The sequence below is a fragment of the Lathyrus oleraceus genome, chromosome 5 (assembly GCF_024323335.1).
Source record: "Lathyrus oleraceus cultivar Zhongwan6 chromosome 5, CAAS_Psat_ZW6_1.0, whole genome shotgun sequence".
Lineage (NCBI taxonomy): Eukaryota > Viridiplantae > Streptophyta > Magnoliopsida > Fabales > Fabaceae > Lathyrus > Lathyrus oleraceus.
Window position 1 is genome coordinate 25,054,129 of NC_066583.1, and position 22,658 is coordinate 25,076,786.

The 22,658-nt window shown below is 38.2% G+C and overlaps 1 protein-coding gene across 1 annotated transcript; it reads left to right on the forward strand.

Annotated features, from left to right (window-relative positions):
• The first annotated feature begins 20,958 nt into the window (after nt 1-20,958).
• On the forward strand, nt 20,959-21,987 carry LOC127078520 (uncharacterized). The gene has a single exon (XM_051018968.1). The coding sequence runs from the start codon at nt 20,959-20,961 to the stop codon at nt 21,985-21,987; it is 1,029 nt and encodes a 342-aa protein (XP_050874925.1).
• The last annotated feature ends 671 nt before the right edge of the window (nt 21,988-22,658 follow it).

The window sequence follows — 22,658 nt, forward strand, 5'->3', positions numbered from 1 at the left end:
AACCTCAAGCTCACGATCAGCTTCCGACACAACAAACCCTTCCGCCGTTGACGGCTTTCGGCGACCACCAGCGATTGACGAAGCATAGAAGTTCGTGGGAGCAGGAGATTCACATCGAAGAGGATCCGTCTGAAGAACAAACGAGAAAGGTGAGAGTTTTTTTTGTTTTTTTTAATCCATGGTTTGTTTGCATTTAGAGAGAGATCGAGAGAATGGAGTTGTTTTTTGAGGGAGATAAATGAATATGTTGTGATTTGTTTCACTTTCCTTCAGATTTTTATTTTATTTATTTTAAGGCATTTAAAATCCACTTGTGAGGGTTACTGTGCCATTTAATTACCATTTGGCTTTTCCTTGCACAACTTTTCATTAACTACTGTCTGCTGGCATTGATGATGATTAGCCTTGTTATCTCCACCCAACAGTCAGGCGACTAGGGTTGGCCTTTGGGATTCTCTCACCATTTTCGTGGGCTTTAATTGCCCATTAGCTTAAACAGCCCATCTCATTTTAGTTAGTTTTTATTTTAATTTATCTTTATCTATTCTTGTTTATATATTTAAGTTGTTGTTAAGGTAACAAAATGACCATAAGTGACCGAGTGGAGAGAAAGCAATTTCATCTTCTTTAGTGGGATGGGTTCAATACTTGGGAATATCATATCTTCATTTATTCTTATTTTTATGCTTGCTATTTTATTTAAATTTTTTATAACTTCTTACTATTTATTTTACCATTTTGTACCTTTTTATCTAGTCCTCTTTTTTACGCTTGTTGATTTTATTCTTTCCGGTTTAATTTCTAATGTGTTGTAAATAACTTGTTTATTTATTTATTTCGTTCGGCTCACTCTTGGGCATATTCTTCACGAACTCATACGCCATATCAACTTAATTGACCAACACCTCAAACCTTCACATTAATCCTTCTATTCAAACGTATCTTTTTATTGAAATATGAAGAAAAAGATTATCCTGGATGGAATATCCAGTTATAATCCCGAATACTAGGCTCAAGCTGTAAGAGCTTGCAAGCCATAAATATTTGTCTTCTCTTCCCCACACTCCATTATTCAAATCATTTTCTTAACAAAGTTGGAAGAAAAAGATTACCTGGATGAAATATCCAGTCGTAATCCCGAATATTAGGCTCAAGTTGTAAGAGCTTGTAAGCCTCCATGTATTCGTCTTCTCTTCAAAATACTTATAAATATTGAAACTTCTTTTCTCAGTAAGTTGGAAGAAACAGACTACCTGGGTGGAATATCCAGACGTAGTCCCGAACATTAGGCACAAGTTGTAAGAGCTTGCAAGCCATAAGTGTTCGTCTTCCCTCCAAAACATTCGTAAATATTTGAACCATTTCTTTAAGCAATTTTGGAAGAAAAATATTACCTGGGTGAAATATCCAGACGTAGTCCCGAGTATTAGTCCCAAGTTATAAGAGCTTGCAAGTCACAAGTACTCGTCTCTCAAACTTCAAAATACTTAATTCCTATCTTAACCCCTTTCAATAAAGATGGAAATGGAATATGGTGGATACCGTGCACTCATGAGATTAAGATTCGAGGTGGATGCCTCGCCTATCTTAGTTCTCGCCATCATTTAAAATTGTCAATGCGGTTTCTTCAAACCCTTTCTCAATCAAACCTCAAAATACTTAATCTTTATTAAATACTTTTTTCCAGTAAGATGGGAATGGAACATGGTGGATACCACGCACTCCTGAGACTAGGATTCGAGATGGATATCTCGCTCATCCAAGTTCTCGCCATTACTCAAAAATACATCCAACCAATCAAACTCTTTTCTTCTCCGTCGTGCGATCAATTAGAAAATCTTTTCGTAAACGAAAGATATCTTGTCTTAAGGTGATGTAAAGCAATGTTTCGGCCACAATTGTTGAGTTGAGATAAGTGACGTTTTTCCGAATGTTGATTTGTAAATCCATTTGATGTGTGGTATACGTCCGCTCCTCATCTGTTTTGGGTAAAACAATGTTTTCGTCGATTAATACAATATAGATTTCGCTAAAATCGACCAACAAACAAACATTTTTCTACCCAGAACTATGTAAGCCTTGATTTCTCTGTTGAGATACGTAGGAGCAGGATTTGTAAATCTTGTCAGGCCCACTAATAAAAAACTTAGGTTTAGTCCTTCGTCAAAAATCCAAAAATATTCTCCTCTCTTATATTCTTTCTTTCCCACTTAATAACTTGAAAAGCCTAACATTTCAACTAACACTAATGCACACAACTGACCTAATGGTTTCCGTTGAGTACAACGGACGTGAGGGGTGCTAATACCTTCCCCTTGCGTAACCGACTCCCGAACCGTGATTTGGTTGCGACGACCATAATCAATGTCGTTCTTTCTTGGGTTTTATCGATATTTCCCCTTTCCTTTTTAGGAATAAATAAAGTTCGGTGGTGACTCTGTTTAGTCCATCATGCGAGCGTGCGATTGCGCTTCGCATAAGTCGTGTTCTCATTTTTCGAGGTGCGAAAAATTGGAAGGAGTTTCTACCTAAATAACCTAGTTTTGTGTAATCCACCTACGCAGACTTAAAACAAAGAGAAATATGGATCTTGACCCACTAGAAAATCTTCCAACAGGATTTTCCGAATCAAATGGTGAGGGTCATTTATTTTGAGTAAGATTGTGGGAGCATATTTAATTAAAGGCTTAATTAAATATGTTATTAATACTTATATTTTCATTATTTTCATGTAGATTACCATGACAACAAACACCTCTAACAACATTTTACGATCAATCCTTGACAAGGAAAAATTATCTAGGACAAATTTTCTGGATTTACACCGAAATCTGAGGATTATCCTCAAACATGATAGAAAGTTGTATGTCTTGGAGAAACCTGTTCCTGAAGAGGAACCCCCTAAGGCAGAAAAAGATGCTTATAAGAAGCATGTCAATAATGCCAATGAAACTGCTTGCCTCATGCTAACTACCATGAACTCAGAGTTGCAAAAGCAACATGAGAACATGACAGCGTTCGATATGATCGAACACCTGAAGATGCTCTATTAAGAGCAAGCAAGGCATGAAAGGTTTGAAGTTTCAAAGCCCCTTTTCAAGGCAAGTTAGCTGAGGGAGCCCCTGTAGGTCCCCATCTGCTCAAGATGATTGGGTATGTGGTGAACCTTGAAAGATTGGGTTTTCCCCTCGGAAAGGAACTTGTGACTGATTTGATCTTCCAATCGTTGCCAGATAGATTAAGTCAATTTGTCCTTAATTTCAATATGAATGATATGGACAAATATCTTCCTGAACTGCTAGCCATGTTAAGAACTGCTGAGCAGAATCTGAAGTCAAAAGGGAAGTCCATTCTGATGATCGGAAATGGAAAGAGACATAACAAAAGACCCACCAAGCAGGGTGATAAAGGGAATGACAAGGAAAACCCAAACCCACTGCTCCTACTTTGAAGCCTAGTGGAGGCATAGCAAAGTAAGGCACCTGCTTCCATTGCGGTAAGACCAGACACTGGAAGAAAAACGACCCAAAGTACTTGGAAGATAAGAAGAATGGAGTAGAGACTTCAACTTCAGGTATTTTTGTTATTGAAATTAATTTATCTACTTCTGCATCATGGGTATTAGATACTGGGTGCGGTTATCACATTTGTACCAATGTGCAGGGGCTAAAAAGGAATAGACATTTGGCAAAAGGTGAAGTTGACCTACGAGTTGGCAATGGAGGAAAGGTTGTTGCTTTAGCCGTAGGAACTTATGTATTGACTTTACCTAGTGGTTTAATAATCCAGTTAGAGAACTGTTATTATGTACCTGCAATTAGCAGGAATATTATTTCTGTTTCTTGTTTGGACAAGTTTGGTTTTTCATTTATAATAAAGAACAATTGTTGCTCTATTAATTTGAATGATATATTCTATGCTACTGCACAAATGAACAATGGACTATATGTCCTTGATCTCGAAATGCCTATTTATAACATTAATACTAAAAGGATGAAACCTAATGAGTTAAATCCAACTTACCTTTGGCATTGTCGATTAGGCCACATAAATGAGAAACGCATTTCCAAACTCCATAAAGATGGACTATTGGACTCTTTTGATTATGAATCATATGAGACATGCATATCTTGTTTAATTGGAAAGATGACAAAGTCTCCATTCACAAGAAAAGGTGAAAGAGCTAATGATCTTTTGGACCTCATACATACTGATGTATGTGGACCATTGAACATACCAGCCATAAGAGGTTTTCAGTACTTCATCACATTTACTGATGATTTTAGTAGATATGGTTATGTGTATTTAATGAAACATAAATCAGAGTCCTTTGAGAGTTCAAGGAATTCAAGAATGAAGTACAAAACCAAATAGGTAAGAATATTAAAACTCTTCGATCAGATCGAGGTGGTGAGGATTTAAGCCTAGAGTTTAATGACCATATGAAAGAGTGTGGGATTCTATCCCAACTTACTCCTCCTAGAACACCCCAATGGAATGGTGTATCTGAAAGAAGAAATCGAACCTTGTTAGACATGGTCCGATCCTTGATGAGTCACGCCGATCTTCCAAACTCCTTTTGGGGAAATACACTATTGACAGCAACTTACACACTTCACTGTGTTCCATCCAAAAAGATTGAGAAGACACCATATGAGATATGGAGTGGTAAGAAACCACATATGTCTTACATGAAGATTTGGGGTTGCAAAGTTTATGTAAAACGATAAATTTCAACTAAGCTTGAGCCCAAATCTGACAAATGTTTATTTGTGGGATATCCTAAAGAAACAAGAGGGTATTACTTCTACGATCCTTATAAGGGCAAGGTGTTTGTCACTCGAACTGGAGTTTTCCTAGAAAAGGATTTTATTTCCAAAGGAATCAGTGGGAGGAAAGTAGAGCTTGAAGAAATTCAAGAATCACAAAGCATTGATACACCTATGGAGGAATTAGAGCAGGAAATGCAAGTAGTTATGGAAGAGCAACCTGCTCAAGTAGAACAAGACCAGCGTAGGTCAAGCAGGATACGTCACATACCTGAGAGATATGGATATCTCATAAATGATAAAGGTGATGTATTACTCATGGATTAAGATGATCCTGTGACCTACCAAGAGGCCATAACTGGTCCCGAGTCTGAGAAATGGCTAGAAGCCATGAAATATGAAATGGATTCCATGTACATAATCCAAGTTTGGACCTTGGTAGAGCCTCCTGTAGGAGTTAACCCTATAGTATGCAAGTGGGTCTTCAAAAAGAAGACTGACATGGATAGTAAGGTACATACCTATAAGTCAAGACTGGTTGCAAAAGGATATAAACAAATTCATGGGGTTGACTATGATGAAACCTTTTCACTAGTTGCAATGCTTAAATATGTTCGGATTTTACTTGCTATCGCTGCATATCATGATTATGAAATATGGCAGATGGATGTCAAAATTGCTTTCCTTAATGGGAATCTTCTTGAGGATGTGTACATGACACAACCTGAAGGATTTGACATACCAGAAGAAGCCCAAAAGATATGTAAGTTACAAAGATAAATCTATGGATTGAAGCAAGCTTCCAGAAGATATATTATATGTAGATGATCCTTGTGTCTATAAGAAGTTTAGTGGGAGCATGATCGTCTTTTTGGTATTATATGCAAATGATATATTACTCATTGGAAATAATGTCCTTACCCTACAACAAGTAAAGTCTTGGTTAGGGAAATGCTTTTCTATGAAGGACCTAGGTGAAGCAGCCTATATATTAGAAATCAGGATATATAGAGATAGATCACATAAACTGCTTAGCCTAAGTCAGACTACATACATAGACAAAGTGTTGAGACGCTTTAATATGCATGACTCCAAGAAAGGATTCATACCTACGTAACATGGCAGGTGTCTATCAAAAACACAATCCCCTTCAACTAAGGAAGAAAGGGATCACATGAATAAGATTCCATATGTATCTGCAATAGGATCTATTATGTATGCCATGTTATATACTCGACCAGATGTCTCGTATGCTTTAAGTGCAACGAGTAGGTACCAATCTGATCCCGGTGATGCTCATTGGGTAGTTGTCAAGAATATCCTTAAGTATTTGAGAAGGACTAAGGACTTATTCTTGATATATGGAGGTCATGAAGAGCTTGCTGTAATTGGATACATCGATGCTAGCTTCCAGACAGATAAGGATGACTTTATATCGCAATTTGGTTATGTGTTTTGCTTAAACGGTGGAGCTGTGAACTGGAAAAGTTCAAAGTAAGATACAATTGTTGATTCTACAACTGAGGCCAAGTATATTGATGCCTCAAGTGCATCAAAGGAAGTTGTTTGGATCAAAAATTTCATTAGTGAACTTGGCATAATTCCTAGCACTGTGGATCCCATTGGTCTCTATTGTGATAACAATGGTGCTATCGCACAAGCCAAAGAGCCTAAATCTCACCAACGATCTAAACACATACTTAGGCGTTATCACCTCATTCGAGAGATAATAGATAGAGGAGATGTGAAAATATGCAGAGTACCTACACTTGACAATATTGCTGACCCATTGATAAAGCCTCTTGCATAACAAAAGCATGATGTCCATACTAGATCTATAGGCATTAGGGATATGCCTGATTAACTCTAGTGCTAGTGGGAGATTGTTGGTGTAAGCCCTAGAGGCCAATACTTTTGGTACTTGTATCGAATTATTTATTAATAATAAAAGGCTTTTTCTTTATTATGTTTGTTTAATAAAGTCCCTAGAATAGTTAGTCCGTTTAATGTATCAAGTGTGACTTAATCATGAGATCTCATTAAACATAAGGACACTATTCTTAAAGTATCAGTAGTCGAGCTTTGTTGTGAAGTGGGATAATATTAAAGCATTAGGACTATTATGCATATAGACTGATGATCACATCTCATGGATCATGGATAAAGAGTTATCAAGTCTTCAACATAAGTATGAATATTGAGAGTAATATTTATACTGGATTGACCCACTATGAGAATACTATATAGAATTTTATGCTAAGTGTCATAAGTTATTCTCATGGTGATAATGGTGTATACCACCCTTTGACCTAAAACCACTATGTACCCTAGATGTAGAGTTGAGTGCCTTATTGCTGATCAAACGTTATTCGTAACTGGATGACCATAAAGACAGTTGATGGGTACTCCACGAAGCATGTTGAGAGACATGAGTGACCTAGATGGAATTTGACCATCCTGAGTAACAGGATAAATGTCTACGGGCCCAATATTGAACTGGACAAGGATAACACAGTCTATGCCTTGTGTTCGATATAGACATAAGGGCAAAAGGGTAATTGTACACATAAGTATTATCACAAAAAGATTTGTCATATCACATGACATTTTCGTGTCTTGGGTAGCAGTGATGTGTTACTAGATATCCTCACTGTTTATTATGTTAAATACGTGATTTAATATAATTGCTAATGTCGCGAACACCTACAGGGTCACACACAAAAGGACGGAATGATGAGAGATAGAGTAAATAAGGAACACCGTAAGGTACGGTGCACTTAAGTGAATTGTAGAACATCGTAAGGTATGATGTACTTAAGTAGAATATGAAATATGATAAGGTACCATGCGCTTAAGTGATTTTGGCATATCATAAGATATGGGCCACATACACGTAGGTGGGCTTTTTAGCCTGTAGCCCACACAAGTGGTTCTATAAATAGAACTCTTGTGCAGAAGCATTTGTACAGTTGTAATTTTGTTTCTCTCTCTCTCTCTGTCATACCCTAAATTTGACCCTGAGTTTTTCACTCGCATCAGCATAGCATGAATCGGTCCATTTTGTCGTGCATTTCATTAGTCAAAAAGCATTTATCAGAGTTTAGATAAAAAGTCAGAAGTTCTGGCATTTTATCTGATCTTGATAACATTCATTCAGTTATCTGTTGATTGAGAAATCAAAAGATTTAATTTCTCAAATCTCAGTGCATCATTCATTCTATTGCATCTTGTTTCAGAGGTTCAGAAGATGATAATCAAAGAGTATTGTCACCATCTGAATCTTTATAGGGTTTTGTTTATGTTTGAGAATCAACAACAAATGGTTCAAGCGTGCTTCATTTGCATCTAATTGTCTGTTCACGTTTATTCAGTCGACAATTCAGTTCATTTACAAGACGTTTGCATTTGTATACTTGTCACAACATGTATTTTGTTTTGTATAACACTTAAAATGTCACACAAAATAATTTTTCAGATCTACAGACAGATCGGTCAAATTGTTTCTCAACTGTACGTCGAATTATCGGGCGGAAAATTTCAAAATTGAGCTTGCAGACGTCAGTTTTATTAATCTACGATTTGCGTATTTTAATTTGGCATGCTCATTTTAATTTGTCGATTACTTTTTCAGTCGCATTTTAATCAGTCTTAGCATTTTAACCGGTCGATTTTTATTTCAAAATCTGATCGAAACCTGTATGTTTCTGAGAAGTTTATTTCAAATTGATAAGTTTGATGCGTTCTGAAATTCTAGTTATCAGACTTTGGATGTCACACTGGTTGTTATGACATCCAATTCTGCACAGACAGGGATTATGCAGAACTTAACAGTAAGTGCAGTAAATAACACAAGTAATTGTTCACCCAGTTCAGTCCAACATGACCTACATCTGGGGGCTACCAAGCCAGGGAGGAAATCCACTATTAGTAGTATCAATTCAAAGCTAAACTCACCCGTTTACAACTTCTCACTTAATCCCTACCCAATGCAATTTCAATCTTAACCTAAGATCAGAGTTCCTACTCACTCCCCCTCAATCACCTCAGTGATATTAAAGACACTTTGAAGTCACACTTCAAAAACAACTCTTGATTATGCTTCACAGCTTAAATCAAGATACACAGCACTCACGCTTAAAAGCTTTGAGTGACACAACACTTACAACTCAATGAACACCCTATGCCAAAGCTATCATCTACTTGATAATGGCTTGGCTTACAAGATACGTCTAATACTAGACTCACAAAATACAGCAGTGAAGTATGATGGACACACTAAATCTTCACGCCTCAAAATCCCCGAAACTGAATGAAGGAATGCCTTCCTTTTTATATTGCAGCACCTGGGCTTTTGCACCTGTATTTTCCTGAATTTTAGGTCACACAAGTTCCCTCAAATTCAACATTTAGGTTGCTAACAAATAGGCTATTTGTTAGGTTCATTGAATGTAGCTTGGTTGTTGATTTCCTGGATTTTCTCTCAGCTGTTGAATCCCTAAAGAATAGCCTGAGAAAAAGCTGAAACAGAAAACTGAACAACCTACAATTTAGCATATGCTGTCAGGAATGAATGTCACGACATTCAGCTTGACATCAAGGTCCATATGCTGAGTCTGTTTTTCCAGAAAACAGACTGTACAAATTTGCTGACCTGTACATGATCAAAATGACCATACTACAGTAACAGCTTACATTAATAAATGTCAAAGTGTCCAACTTAACATTTACACAATTGGCCTTAAGTTAGTTCTGTTATTCTCTTGAAGAACAAACTAAGTAATATGCTGAAGTATAGCAGAACACCACTCTGCCTAATCTTCAGTAGCTGCTGTCAATGATGAATGTCACAACATCCAGTTTGACATTCAGTCAGTAGGCCTTATGCCAGGTCTGGTTCTTCCTTGATAACCAGACTGCAAATGAATACTAAGTTCTAACAGAACTTCTGTTCCTTAGTATCTGTTGACAGGTATGAATGTCACAGCATTCAATAATCCTGTGTTAGCTAGTCCTGCAGTAACTACAATGTAGTCACACATACATGTCATGACATCAGTTAAGACATTAGTGTTTTACCATATAATGCAGCCAATTAAACACCTACAAACTCCCCCTTTGGCAAATTTTTGGCTAAAACACTTTGATCCCCATAACAGAGTTCATAGCAGCGGAATAATACTAGCTAATACACTCAGAGTGGCAGCACACTCACACACATGGAAGTTAAGAAAAAACTTCACATAGCAGCACACACATATGAGAAGTTGCACCTAAACTTCAACATCAGCTGCAGGGGGGGGAATCTTCAGATCTGTCATGAGAGTCTGTTGTAGAGACCCACTCTGTTTGTCAGGGGTATTGGTGGTTATTACTCCCCCTTTTTGTCACAAATGTTGCCAAAGCCAACAACATAGCCAAAGCACAATGACAGAGTTCCAGACTTGGTTTTACTTCACAGTTTCAACCAAGTTAACATCCACTTGATCTTGCTTCACAGCTTCGATCAAGTGATCACCCACTTTTGCTTTACAGTAGGTACCACCATATCAGATGCCATGATTTTGTTTCTGACATCCAGAACCACTCCTGCATGAACAGCATCCTTGAACTCCTGCAGGTACATTGGCCTTCTCTCTGTAGGGTGTCTCCTTACCCTCTTGTATCCACCCTTGTTGTAAGCAGCATAGCTATGATCTGTTGACCCATCATAGCCTAGTACAAATTGTTTAATAGGCAGAGATATTAAACAATTTATCCCAAACATCAGTGGTTGCTATAAGGTCTCAGAGAGACATATTCCCAGTTTGCTCCTTAAGTTTTCAAACTGAGTAGCATCCAGAGCCTTTGTAAATATGTCAGCCAGTTGAAGATCCGTGGCTACATGTTCCAAAGTGATCACCTTGTCTTCCACCAGATCTCTGATGAAGTGGTGCCTAATGTCAATATGTTTGGTCCTGCTGTGTTGGATGGGATTCTTGGAGATATTGATGGCACTGAGATTATCACAGAACAATGTCATGACATTTTGAGAGACATTGTACTCAGTGAGCATCTGTTTCATCCAGACCAGTTGGGAGCAACTGCTTCCTGCAGCTATGTATTCAGCCTCTGCAGTGGACAGAGAGACACAATTCTGCTTCTTGCTGAACCACGATATGAGGTTTTCTCCTAAGAAGAAACATCCACCTGATGTGCTTTTTCTGTCATCAGCACTTCCAGCCCAATCAGCATCACAGTACCCAGATAGGACAGGCTCAGACCCATGTGAATACAGCATCCCATAGTCACACGTCCCATTGATGTACTTGAGAATCCTTTTGACTTGATTCAAGTGGCTCACCTTGGGCTCTGCTTGGTATCTGGCACATACTCCAACTGCATAAGAAATATCAGGTCTACTTGCAGTTAGATACAGTAGACTACCTATCATGCTTCTGTACAGGCATTGATCGACACTAGGCCCTCCATCATCTTTGGTTAACTTCAGATGTGTAGGAGCAGGAGTCCTCTTGTGCCTGGCATTATCCATACCAAACTTCTTAACTATGTTCTTGGCATACTTGCTTTGGGAGAGAAACATAGAGTCCTCCATTTGGTTTACTTGCATTCCAAGGAAATAGGTCAGTTCTCCCACTAGACTCATTTCAAACTCAGACTGCATCTGGTGAACAAATTGTTTAACCATTTGTTCTGACATTCCACCAAAGACTATATCATCAACATAGATTTGAGCTATCATGATTTTGCCTTCTTCATCCTTTACAAACAAGGTTTTATCAATGCCACCCTTTCTGTATCCATTTGAGGTCAGAATTTCGGTTAACCTTTCATACCAAGCTCTGGGTGCTTGCTTCAACCCATACAAGGCTTTCTTCAACTTGTATACATGCTCAGGTTGGTTAGGATCACAAAACCTTTTGGGTTGTTCCACATAAACTTCTTCATTCAGGTAGCCATTCAAGAATGCACTCTTCACATCCATTTGGAATAGCTTAAACTTCAGGATGCATGCTACCCCCAACAGCAATCTGATGGACTCAAGTCTAGCCACAGGAGCAAATGTCTCATCAAAGTCTACCCCTTCTACTTGAGTGTATCCTTGAGCTACTAGTCTTGCTTTATTTCTAGTAATTACTCCTTTCTCATCAGATTTGTTTTTGTAGATCCACTTGGTACCAATGATGTTGGACCCTTCAGGTCTTGGAACTAGCTCCCATACTTCATGCCTTGTGAACTGCTCGAGTTCCTCTTGCATGGCAATGATCCAGTATTCATCAGTCAGGGCTTCTTTCACATTCTTTGGTTCAACCTTGGAAACAAAGCAGGAATTTGAGTTTATTCCTCTTGACCTGGTAGTTACACCACTGGTGGGATCCCCTATGATAAGATCCTTAGGGTGGTCTTTCTGAATCCTGATAGATGGCACTTTGGAGGGTGCCTCTACTTCACATTTAGGAGGAGGTTCCTGTACTTCTTCAGACTTGACTGGACTGTCAGTTGGACTGTCAAGGAATGTTTCAACATCCTCCATGACATCGGTTCCTTCCTCTTTATCATCCACAATGACATTTATGGATTCCATCAGGACATTGGTCCTGTAGTTGAACACTCTGTAGGCTCTGCTGTTAGTGGAGTATCCCAGAAATATGCCTTCATCACTTTTGGGATCTAGCTTCCTTCTCTGTTCACGATCTGTGAGAATGTAGCATTTACTTCCAAAAATATGAAAGTACTTCACAGTGGGTTTTCTGCCCTTCCATATTTCATACAGAGTGGAGGAGGTTCCTTTTCTCAAGGTGACTCTATTGTGAACATAGCACGCGGTATTCATTGCTTCAGCCCAAAAGTGCATAGGGAGCTTCTTTGCATGAATCATTGCTCTGGCAGATTCTTGGATAGTTCTATTTTTTCTTTCAACTATTCCGTTCTGCTGAGGAGTTATAGGAGAGGAGAACTCATGGCTTATTCCTTCAGATGAGCAAAACTCATCAAACTTGGAATTCTTGAATTCAGTACCATGATCACTTCTAATCCGGACCACACAACTGTCCTTTTCCCTTTGAAGTCTTATGCATAGATCTTTGAAGACATCAAATGTATCTGACTTCTCTCTGATGAAGCTTATCCACGTGTATCTGGAATGGTCATCAACCACCACGTAAGCATACTTCTTCCCACCAAGACTTTCAACCTGCATAGGTCCCATTAGGTCCATGTGCAACAGTTCCAGAACTCTGGAGGTTGTGGAATGTCCCAGCTTCGGGTGTGACATCTTGGTTTGCTTGCCCACCTGGCATTCTCCACAGACTCTTCCTTCATCAATCAGAAGCTTTGGAATTCCTCTGACTGCTTCCTTGGATATGATCTTCTTCATTCCCCGTAAGTGGAGATGTCCAAGTCTTCTATGCCACAGCTTCACCTCCTGTTCTTCCTTGGCTGAGGAGCATGTTGTGGAGAAGTTAGAGAGTTCAGGTTCCCACAGGTAGCAGTTGTCTTTGGACCTGGTTCCTCTCATAACTTCCTGATTGTCACCATTTGTCACAATGCACAGCTCCTTAGTAAACTGAACATGAAAACCTTGATCACACAGCTGACTTATGCTGATGAGGTTTGCAGTTAGTCCTCTTACTAACAGCACATTGTTCAGTTTTGGCACTCCAGAACAGTCCAGTTTGCCCACACCTCTTATTTTTCCTTTGGCACCATCACCAAAAGTCACATAGCTGGTAGTGTGAGGTTGAATATCTACCAGTAGATTTTCCATACCAGTCATATGTCTTGAGCATCCACTGTCAAAGTACCAGTCTTCTCTGGAAGAAGCCCTTAGGGCAGTGTGTGCTATCCTAGCATACCATTGTTGCTTCTTAATGGGAACACATCGCTTACGTGTTTTATGCTTAGGTCTGACATGTGAGGCTCTGTTAGGGAAACCATGAATCCAGTAGCAGAAGGCTTTTACATGTCCAAGCCTACCATAGTGATGACACCTCCAATCCTGGTATTTCCTCTTCTGATGATCATTCATCCTAGTTCCTCGATGTTGAGACATTGGCTTTGACATCCGCTTGAACTTCTGAACTCTAGCCTTTGGGCGTTTGTGTTCAGCTCTTTTTCCAAATCCTAGCCCAGATTTGGTTCCAGACTGCTGTCCCACCTTTAGAATCTCTTCCAAGGTGTCAGTTCCCTTATTCATCATTCTGATGGATTTGGTCATCTGGTTCAGCTTGGAGGTCAGCAGGGCTATCTCACCATTTAGCCCCTCTATGGCAGACAGTTGCTTCTGTCTCTCATCTTCCAGTTCCTTGATGAGTTTCTTCTGCTTTTCTCCTTGTGCACGCACTTCTACACTGGTGGTACACAGCTTCTTATATGCTGCAGCAAGTTCATCAAATGTCAGCTCATCTGCACTTGTGTCATCTTCAGAGACACAAACACTGGTTAGTGCAGTGACATGTTTGGCAGATTCTCCTTCAGATTCACTTTCAGAATCTCCTTCAGACCATGTGATAGCTAGCCCCTTATTTTGCAATTTGAGGTAAGTAGGACATTCAGCTCTGACGTGTCCATACCCTTCACAACCATGACACTGGATTCCCTTCCCATGGTTGAACTTCTCCTCAGAAGTTGATCTTTTCTTAATGTCAGACGGGATGTTCTTGACATTAGGTCTACCTCTTTGATCAATCTTCTTCATGAACTTGTTGAATTGCCTCCCAAGCATGGCTAAGGCTTCTGATATACTTTCATCACCTCCAGTATATCCTTCTTCTGACTCCTCTTCAGCATTAGATATAAAGGCTATGCTTTTCTTCTTCTCAGCATACTCACCTAAGCCCATTTCAAAGGTTTGGAGAGAACCAATGAGCTCATCTACCTTCATATTGCTGATGTCCTGAGCCTCCTCTATGGCTGTGACCTTCATAGCAAACCTCTTAGGCAAGGACCTGAGAATCTTTCTTACAAGTTTCTCTTCAGTCATTTTCTCACCTAGTCCACCAGAGGTGTTTGCAATTTCAAGAATATTCATGTGAAAGTCATGAATAGTCTCATCCTCTTTCATCCTCAGATTTTCAAACTTGGTTGTCAACATCTGAAGTTTGGACATCTTCACCTTGGGAGTACCTTCATGAGTTACCTTGAGGGTATCCCAGACTTCCTTAGCTAGTTCACAATGGTGCACCAGCCTGAAGATGTTCTTAGTGATTCCATTGAACAGTGCATTCAAGGCTTTGGAATTTCCAAGAGCTAATGCCTCTTGTTCCTTGTCCCAATCTTCTTCAGGAATCTGCACACTGACTCCATCTTCATCTGTCCTCGTTGGATGTTCCCATCCCTTGTTGACAACTCTCCAGACTTTGCTGTCTAGAGACTTTAAGAAGGCTATCATACGAGGCTTCCAATCATCATAATTAGATCCATCCAACATGGGTGGTCTGTTTGAGTGTCCTAAATCCTTGTCCATGGTACTAGAAAGTAACTTCCCTAGATCTCACCCAGAACTTCACAGGCAGGGTGCCTGCTCTGATACCAATTGAAATTCTAGTTATCAGACTTTGGATGTCACACTGGTTGTTATGACATCCAATTCTGCACAGACAGAGATTATGCAGAACTTAACAGTAAGTGCAGTAAATAACACAAGTAATTGTTCACCCAGTTCAGTCCAACATGACCTACATCTGGGGGCTACCAAGCCAGGGAGGAAATCCACTATTAGTAGTATCAATTCAAAGCTAAACTCACCCGTTTACAACTTCTCACTTAATCCCTACCCAATGCAATTTCAATCTTAACCTAAGATCAGAGTTCCTACTCACTCCCCCTCAATCACCTCAGTGATATTAAAGACACTTTGAAGTCACACTTCAAAAACAACTCTTGATTATGCTTCACAGCTTAAATCAAGATACACAGCACTCACGCTTAAAAGCTTTGAGTGACACAACACTTACAACTCAATGAACACCCTATGCCAAAGCTATCATCTACTTGATAATGGCTTGGCTTACAAGATACGTCTAATACTAGACTCACAAAATACAGCAGTGAAGTATGATGGACACTAAATCTTCACGCCTCAAAATCCCCGAAACTGAATGAAGGAATGCCTTCCTTTTTATATTGCAGCACCTGGGCTTTTGCACCTGTATTTTCCTGAATTTTAGGTCACACAAGTTCCCTCAAATTCAACATTTAGGTTGCTAACAAATAGGCTATTTGTTAGGTTCATTGAATGTAGCTTGGTTGTTGATTTCCTGGATTTTCTCTCAGCTGTTGAATCCCTAAAGAATAGCCTGAGAAAAAGCTGAAACAGAAAACTGAACAACCTACAATTTAGCATATGCTGTCAGGAATGAATGTCACGACATTCAGCTTGACATCAAGGTCCATATGCTGAGTCTGTTTTTCCAGAAAACAGACTGTACAAATTTGCTGACCTGTACATGATCAAAATGACCATACTACAGTAACAGCTTACATTAATAAATGTCAAAGTGTCCAACTTAACATTTACACAATTGGCCTTAAGTTAGTTCTGTTATTCTCTTGAAGAACAAACTAAGTAATATGCTGAAGTATAGCAGAACACCACTCTGCCTAATCTTCAGTAGCTGCTGTCAATGATGAATGTCACAACATCCAGTTTGACATTCAGTCAGTAGGCCTTATGCCAGGTCTGGTTCTTCCTTGATAACCAGACTGCAAATGAATACTAAGTTCTAACAGAACTTCTGTTCCTTAGTATCTGTTGACAGGTATGAATGTCACAGCATTCAATAATCCTGTGTTAGCTAGTCCTGCAGTAACTACAATGTAGTCACACATACATGTCATGACATCAGTCAAGACATTAGTGTTTTACCATATAATGCAGCCAATTAAACACCTACACGTTCAATTGGGGGCATTTTTTCTCCAGATTTTTATTCATTTTTTATTCGATTAATTTTTATTCTTAACCAAAATATCGTTGGAATTAAATAGATTTTTCCAAGTTTTTATTTTAATTTTATTTTTGCATTTTCGATTTTTATTTTAAATTGTTAATATTTTAGTTTTTTAGTTTTTAAAGAAAATTTAATTTTAAGAAAAAAAATCAAAAAATATCTTTTGATCCCCCACTCAATTGTTACCATGTGGCTTCCTTTTTTCTGTCGTCCACATAAGACCACGTTTCGCCTTCTCATACCATAAATATCTCTTTCTCTCATGGTAAGAAAAGAAGAATTAAAAGGTTTTAAAGAAGCTTGTTCCAGGATCTACTTTTTCTACTTTAGTCATTGTCATTTTCACTTTCTAAAGAGAAAAACAACACACATCAGCACCATGTTGGAAATGAAAAAAAGGAGCCACTGAGTTTCATCTGCGTGACACCATCCTCACCATCCTCCGCGCGACCACCACCCTCGTGCCACCATGTTCTTCGCCGTTTATAATTGGTAACTCACCTTCTCTCAACAAACTCCATCGAACATCAAACGTTAAACATCAACAACAAAATTTCTATTGTCGACTGCCGCTACGAAACCGTACACAACCGCGTGGCTACTCGTTGTCATTACCACCGTCAGTAACTTCTTCACCTTGTTTTCTTTTTAAGTTGTGTTGTTGTATGTTCATTTTAAAAGTTTGTTCTGTTGAATTGATATATGTATTAATAAGTTTGTTTGGTTTGAGTTATATATATAATGTTTCAGTTGAGATTGTTATGCATAGATATATAATGTTTTCTTTGAATTTTATATATATGGATATGCATTATTTCAGTTTGACATTTTACATGTGTAGAATTTTTTATTTTTCAGTTTAAGTTATTGTATATATACATGCATGTTTCGGTTGGAGTTTTTATATGTGTGTTCCTTTTTATATGTTCAGTTGAGTTTTTATTTTATATATATATATATATATATATATATATATATATATTATATATATATATATATATATATATATATATATACACACACACTTTACTTTCATGTTTTATATGTATATAATATATATGATTCATTTTTAGTGAACGTTTTAAATATGTGTATATAGATGCTATTGTCAGTTTTATACTATCAGTAAAGTTTCATACATATATTTACTGTGCAGTTACATATATATATATATATATATATATATATATATATATATATATATATATATATATATATATATATATATATATATATATATATATATATATATACTTTTAGAGTTTCATATATACGTATATTTATCATGGGTGTTAACATTGTTCCTTTATCATGTTCAAAATTATTATTTATTTATTTATTTATTTATTTATTTTTAATTTTATGAATTGTAAAGGTTATATAGATAGGGTACATTGGTTTTGGATCCTCTTTTCTTATATTAACTTATACCCCATGTTATGATGTACCTTCTCTTATGATTAATATTTTATTTTTATTTTTATTTTTGATTAGTTTTATTATTTTATTAGTGATTGATTAATCTTTATTATTTGATTAAGATGATTGTAATTTAATTAATTATTTGCTTGATTGCTAAATGGATTTGATTTGATTATTTGTTTAATTGATTTTAATGCATTTAGATTAATTAGGTAATCCATGTCATATCACACATGTAAATAATTTTACTGCCCCCGCCACATCCAAATTATTTTCATAAGTCAACTTCAGACGCTTGATCCAACGTCAAGTCGTCCCCTATTTTCAAAAGCTTTTCACAATAAAAATGGAAGAAACTGATTAAGTTTAGACTTTCTCTGTTTCGGATGTTAGGATACTGTTGTAGAGCTCAATGTTCAAACATTCGTCTTCCATATTAAAATACAATAATTACTAGAATTAGGTCATTTCTCTTATAGAAGAAAAAGACTGATTGGGTATCGACCTTCTCTTTCCCGATTATTTGGACACTGCTGTAGAGCTCTATGTCTGATTAATCGTCTTCCATTAATGAATTTTGACCTAATTTGCCACACATTTTCATAATAAACTTTTGGATGAAAAGAGAGTGATTGGGCTTAGGCCTCTTCCTTTTCGGGCATTCGAGTACTGCAGTAGAGCTCCCTGCTTGGATGCCTGTCTCCGCTTAAAATCAACTCAAACTTATTTTCCGCCCTCATGCGACCCCGATTTTTTTTCCAGAAAAGAGTATGCAACATCTATTTTGATGCGAAACAAACAAAGACTTCAGCCTCCAAGAGTGAGCAGCAAGTAAAAGTTTAATCGCTCAAATATGATCCAAGCATCACTCTCTTTAAAAGCAATCCATCTAGTAGTTCTCTTTTGGTAGAACTACGCATGCCTTGAGTTCTTCATAGCACCTGGAGATACGTAGGAGCAGGATTGCGAAATCTTGTCAGGCACATTAATATTAAAAACCCTAAGTCTTTCCTTTCTTTCTTTCTCTTTCCTCACCCGATAAGTAGAAGATCGCAAATGATATCACGCTAACTCTCTAACACGAAACTAATTTAATGGGTCCCATCGAGTACGATGGATGTGAGGGGTGCTAATACCTTCCCCTTGCATAACCGACTCCCGAACCCTATTTGGTTGCGACGACCATTTCTTTTTGTTTTTTCGTGGGTTTTATCGATATTTTCCCTTTCACTCTTTGGGAATAAATAAAGTTCGGTGGCGACTCTGTTTTGTTTATATTTCGAGCGTTCCTTACGCTCGGGTATTTTTCGCGCCGCGACAGCTAGTGACTCTGCTGGGGAAACCACCAACTTCTCCTAAGCGAGTCAACCCTAATTTAGTTTGTTTTGTGTTTGAGTTTTTGCTTTTATTTGTTTATTTAATTCTTATTTGTTTTATCTATATATGCCTTTATTATCTGTATTTCCAATTGTTGTGTTATTGGTATATGGTATCATTGGAACTTTCTTGACTATTGGCATTTGTGTGAGGAAAAGCTTTATACCCGAGCTATGAGAAAAACTTAAGTTAGGATGGTGGTTGTGTAGTATTGACCTGCGAGACATCGGACTCGTTAGGTTGATGCGAGAACCCCACTCAGATGAGATCCCTTGAAAGTATTACTGTCTTACAATTAGTCATTTTGGTGGTGATACTTTCAACCTCGATCTATGATTCTGAGGACCTTTTGTAGAACCCTGAACCTATGGCTTTTAGGACCGATGGTTGTGTAGTGTTGACCTATGAGACTTAGGACTCGTTGGGTTAATGCGAAAACCTCACTCAGAATAGATCATTCTTTGAGGATATTATTATCTTACGAGTAGTCGTTCTGACGATAATATTGTCAGGTGTGATCCATGACTCTAGGAACCGTGTCTAGAACCGTGGAGTCGGTGGTTGTGTAGTATTGACCTATGAGACTTAGGACTCGTTGGGTTAATACAAAGACCTCACCTAGAATAGATCCTTTTTAAGATATTATTGTCTTACGATTAGTCGTTATGACAATAATATTCTTGAATTGGGTCCATGACTCTAGGAACCTTTTAAACCCTAGAGCCTACCTGTGTTTGGTTTTCCTATTCCTGGAACCTTTCCTCCATGAAGTAATTAATCAGAATGTTCCAATGATCACCTACCCAACTGTACATACATAAACATAAAACATTTCATAATCATAACACATATGACATGTGCATATTTTCAAGGGACCTAAAGACTATGTTGATTGCAGGCATTCAGAAGACATGGGTAGCAGTCAGAAAAGTACTTATTCATTCAAGTTCAGGAATCCAAAGCTAGGATTGATTAAGGGGTTGATCTCAGATGTGAAAAAAATCAGAAGGAATAACTTTTGTGTTGAGTATGGTGACCTGTTGACTATCATGAACACCGAGGTGGATGCTTGGGCCATTTTTACTTTGGCACAATTCTATGATCCTCCCTTACGGTGTTTCACATTCCAAGATTTCCAATTGGCGCCAACACTAGAAGAGTTCTCACATATAGCATACATTGGTATCAAGGATGAAGTCCCTTACACCGGTCTAGGGGAATTTCCTACACATCAACAAATAGGTTCATCTATACATCTAGATAAAGCGGAAGTGAAAGCTAATCTTGGACCAAAAGGAGACACTTTGGGCTTCACTTTGAAGTTCTTAGTGGGAAAATCTTAAGATTTCAAAAGTAAAGAAGATTGGGTCGCTTTCAATGGTGTGTTAGCTTTGATACTCTATGGGATTGTCTTGTTCCCGAACATTGATGATTTTGTGGACATGTCTGCTATACGCATTTTCTTGCTCAAGAATCCCATTCCCACCTTGCTTGCAGATGTTCATCACTCTATCCATTGGAGAAATGAGAAGAAGGGGGGGATGATCCAGTGTTGCGCTCCTTTACTGTATAAATGGTTCTTATCTCACTTACCAAGTGAAAGGCCTTTTGTTCAGAACAAGGATAACCTCAAGTGGTCTCAAAAAATCATGTCTCTCACTGCCAATAACATCACCTGGTACTCTCGTGTTTATGATGATGTGGACATAATCGTCAAATGTGGCAACTTCCATAATGTGCCACTCATAGGAACTCGAGGTTGCATCAATTACAACCCTGAGCTTGCTATGCGGCAACTTGGTTTTCCTATGGATGACAAACCAGAAGACAAGTTGTTAGAAGGTTTCTTACTGGGAGAAGGAGTGAAGGACTTTGATCTGGTGAAGAGGATATGTCGTTCCTGGACTAAAGTTCGTAGAGAAGGAAAAAGGGAGTGTGGAAATAAGAATTGTATAGCTAGAGGGCCATATACAAGTTGGGTCCAAGCTAGAGATTCTCAAGATAAACTGGCATACCCTTATGAGCCTTCAATGCATAAAAATCTTCCAGAACCTACTCACGTCACTATGGAGGAAGCTAAAGAGCTCAAAGTTGTCATCCAAAGGTTGGAAAAAGAGAATGAAGAGCTATGGTTGAACCTTCTCCGGATTACTGAAGAAAGGGATAATTATAAGTGGGAACTTGGGCGGAAGAAAACACAACTTCAAGCAAATGTGGAAAGGATTGATAAGGAGGAATATAAGAGAAAAAGAGTCAAGCATGGGTTTGATCAGGCTGACAGCTGCTTGAATACCGTCAAAAACCAACTGAAAAAGGCTGAGAGGGATTGTCGTGAGAAAGAGAAATGGTGGAAGCTCGCCACAAAACAAAAGAAGGAGATAAGAGAGACGCTTGAGGCTGAGATAGCCAACCTCAGTGTTTCACTCTGTGAATCAAAAGAAAGGGAAGAACGAGAACGCCGCAGTAAATAGAGTGCTCTGGCTGCTGTAAGACCCCAATTTTGGCCCTAAGATCCCTCATGGCCCATATCATAGCATATCACGGCCTCAAGGATCATTGCATACCCTAGCTGTCCTCCTAATGGGTGGGATACCTTGTGAGTGTGGTTCTTGATCACCAAGCATGTATTGCACTTGTATATCATTGCTTTTCATATGTTTACTAACCAAAAGTACAAAAATATTGTCGTCTAACCATGTTGCTTGCAGCTGAAGCAATCATCAGTCAAGCAGTTAAATCAGGCCTTGAGCAATACATGGTGACCATTCTTGAAGAATTTGGACACCATGATCATTCAAAAAGAGTTCATATAACTTGTGATATCATTTGGAATCAAGATCTCATCTGAAAGAGGCCTGAAATTCATCAGAACTTGGCCCAGTCAAACAAAAGTCAACAAAAGTCAACTGTGGTCAACTGTAAATTTAATCAGGAATTTGATGACTGAAAATGGTTGAAAATGTCTCATTCATGTCCATATAAACTTCATTTGGCATTTCAAAGACCAAGGTTGAAGGAATTGAAGTCAGACAGACAGTTTCCCAAAATGGCAAGTGGACCTGTATTTTCAGCTGCCCAAAATGGAAAGTTTTTGACCTCAAAAACAGAAGTCCAAGGAAGCTTCAAATGAAAAATTGTTCAA

Excerpts from the sequence above, each read along its gene's own strand:
- LOC127078520 (XM_051018968.1), top strand. The coding sequence starts at position 20,959 with ATGTCTGCTATACGCATTTTCTTGCTCAAGAATCCCATTCCCACCTTG.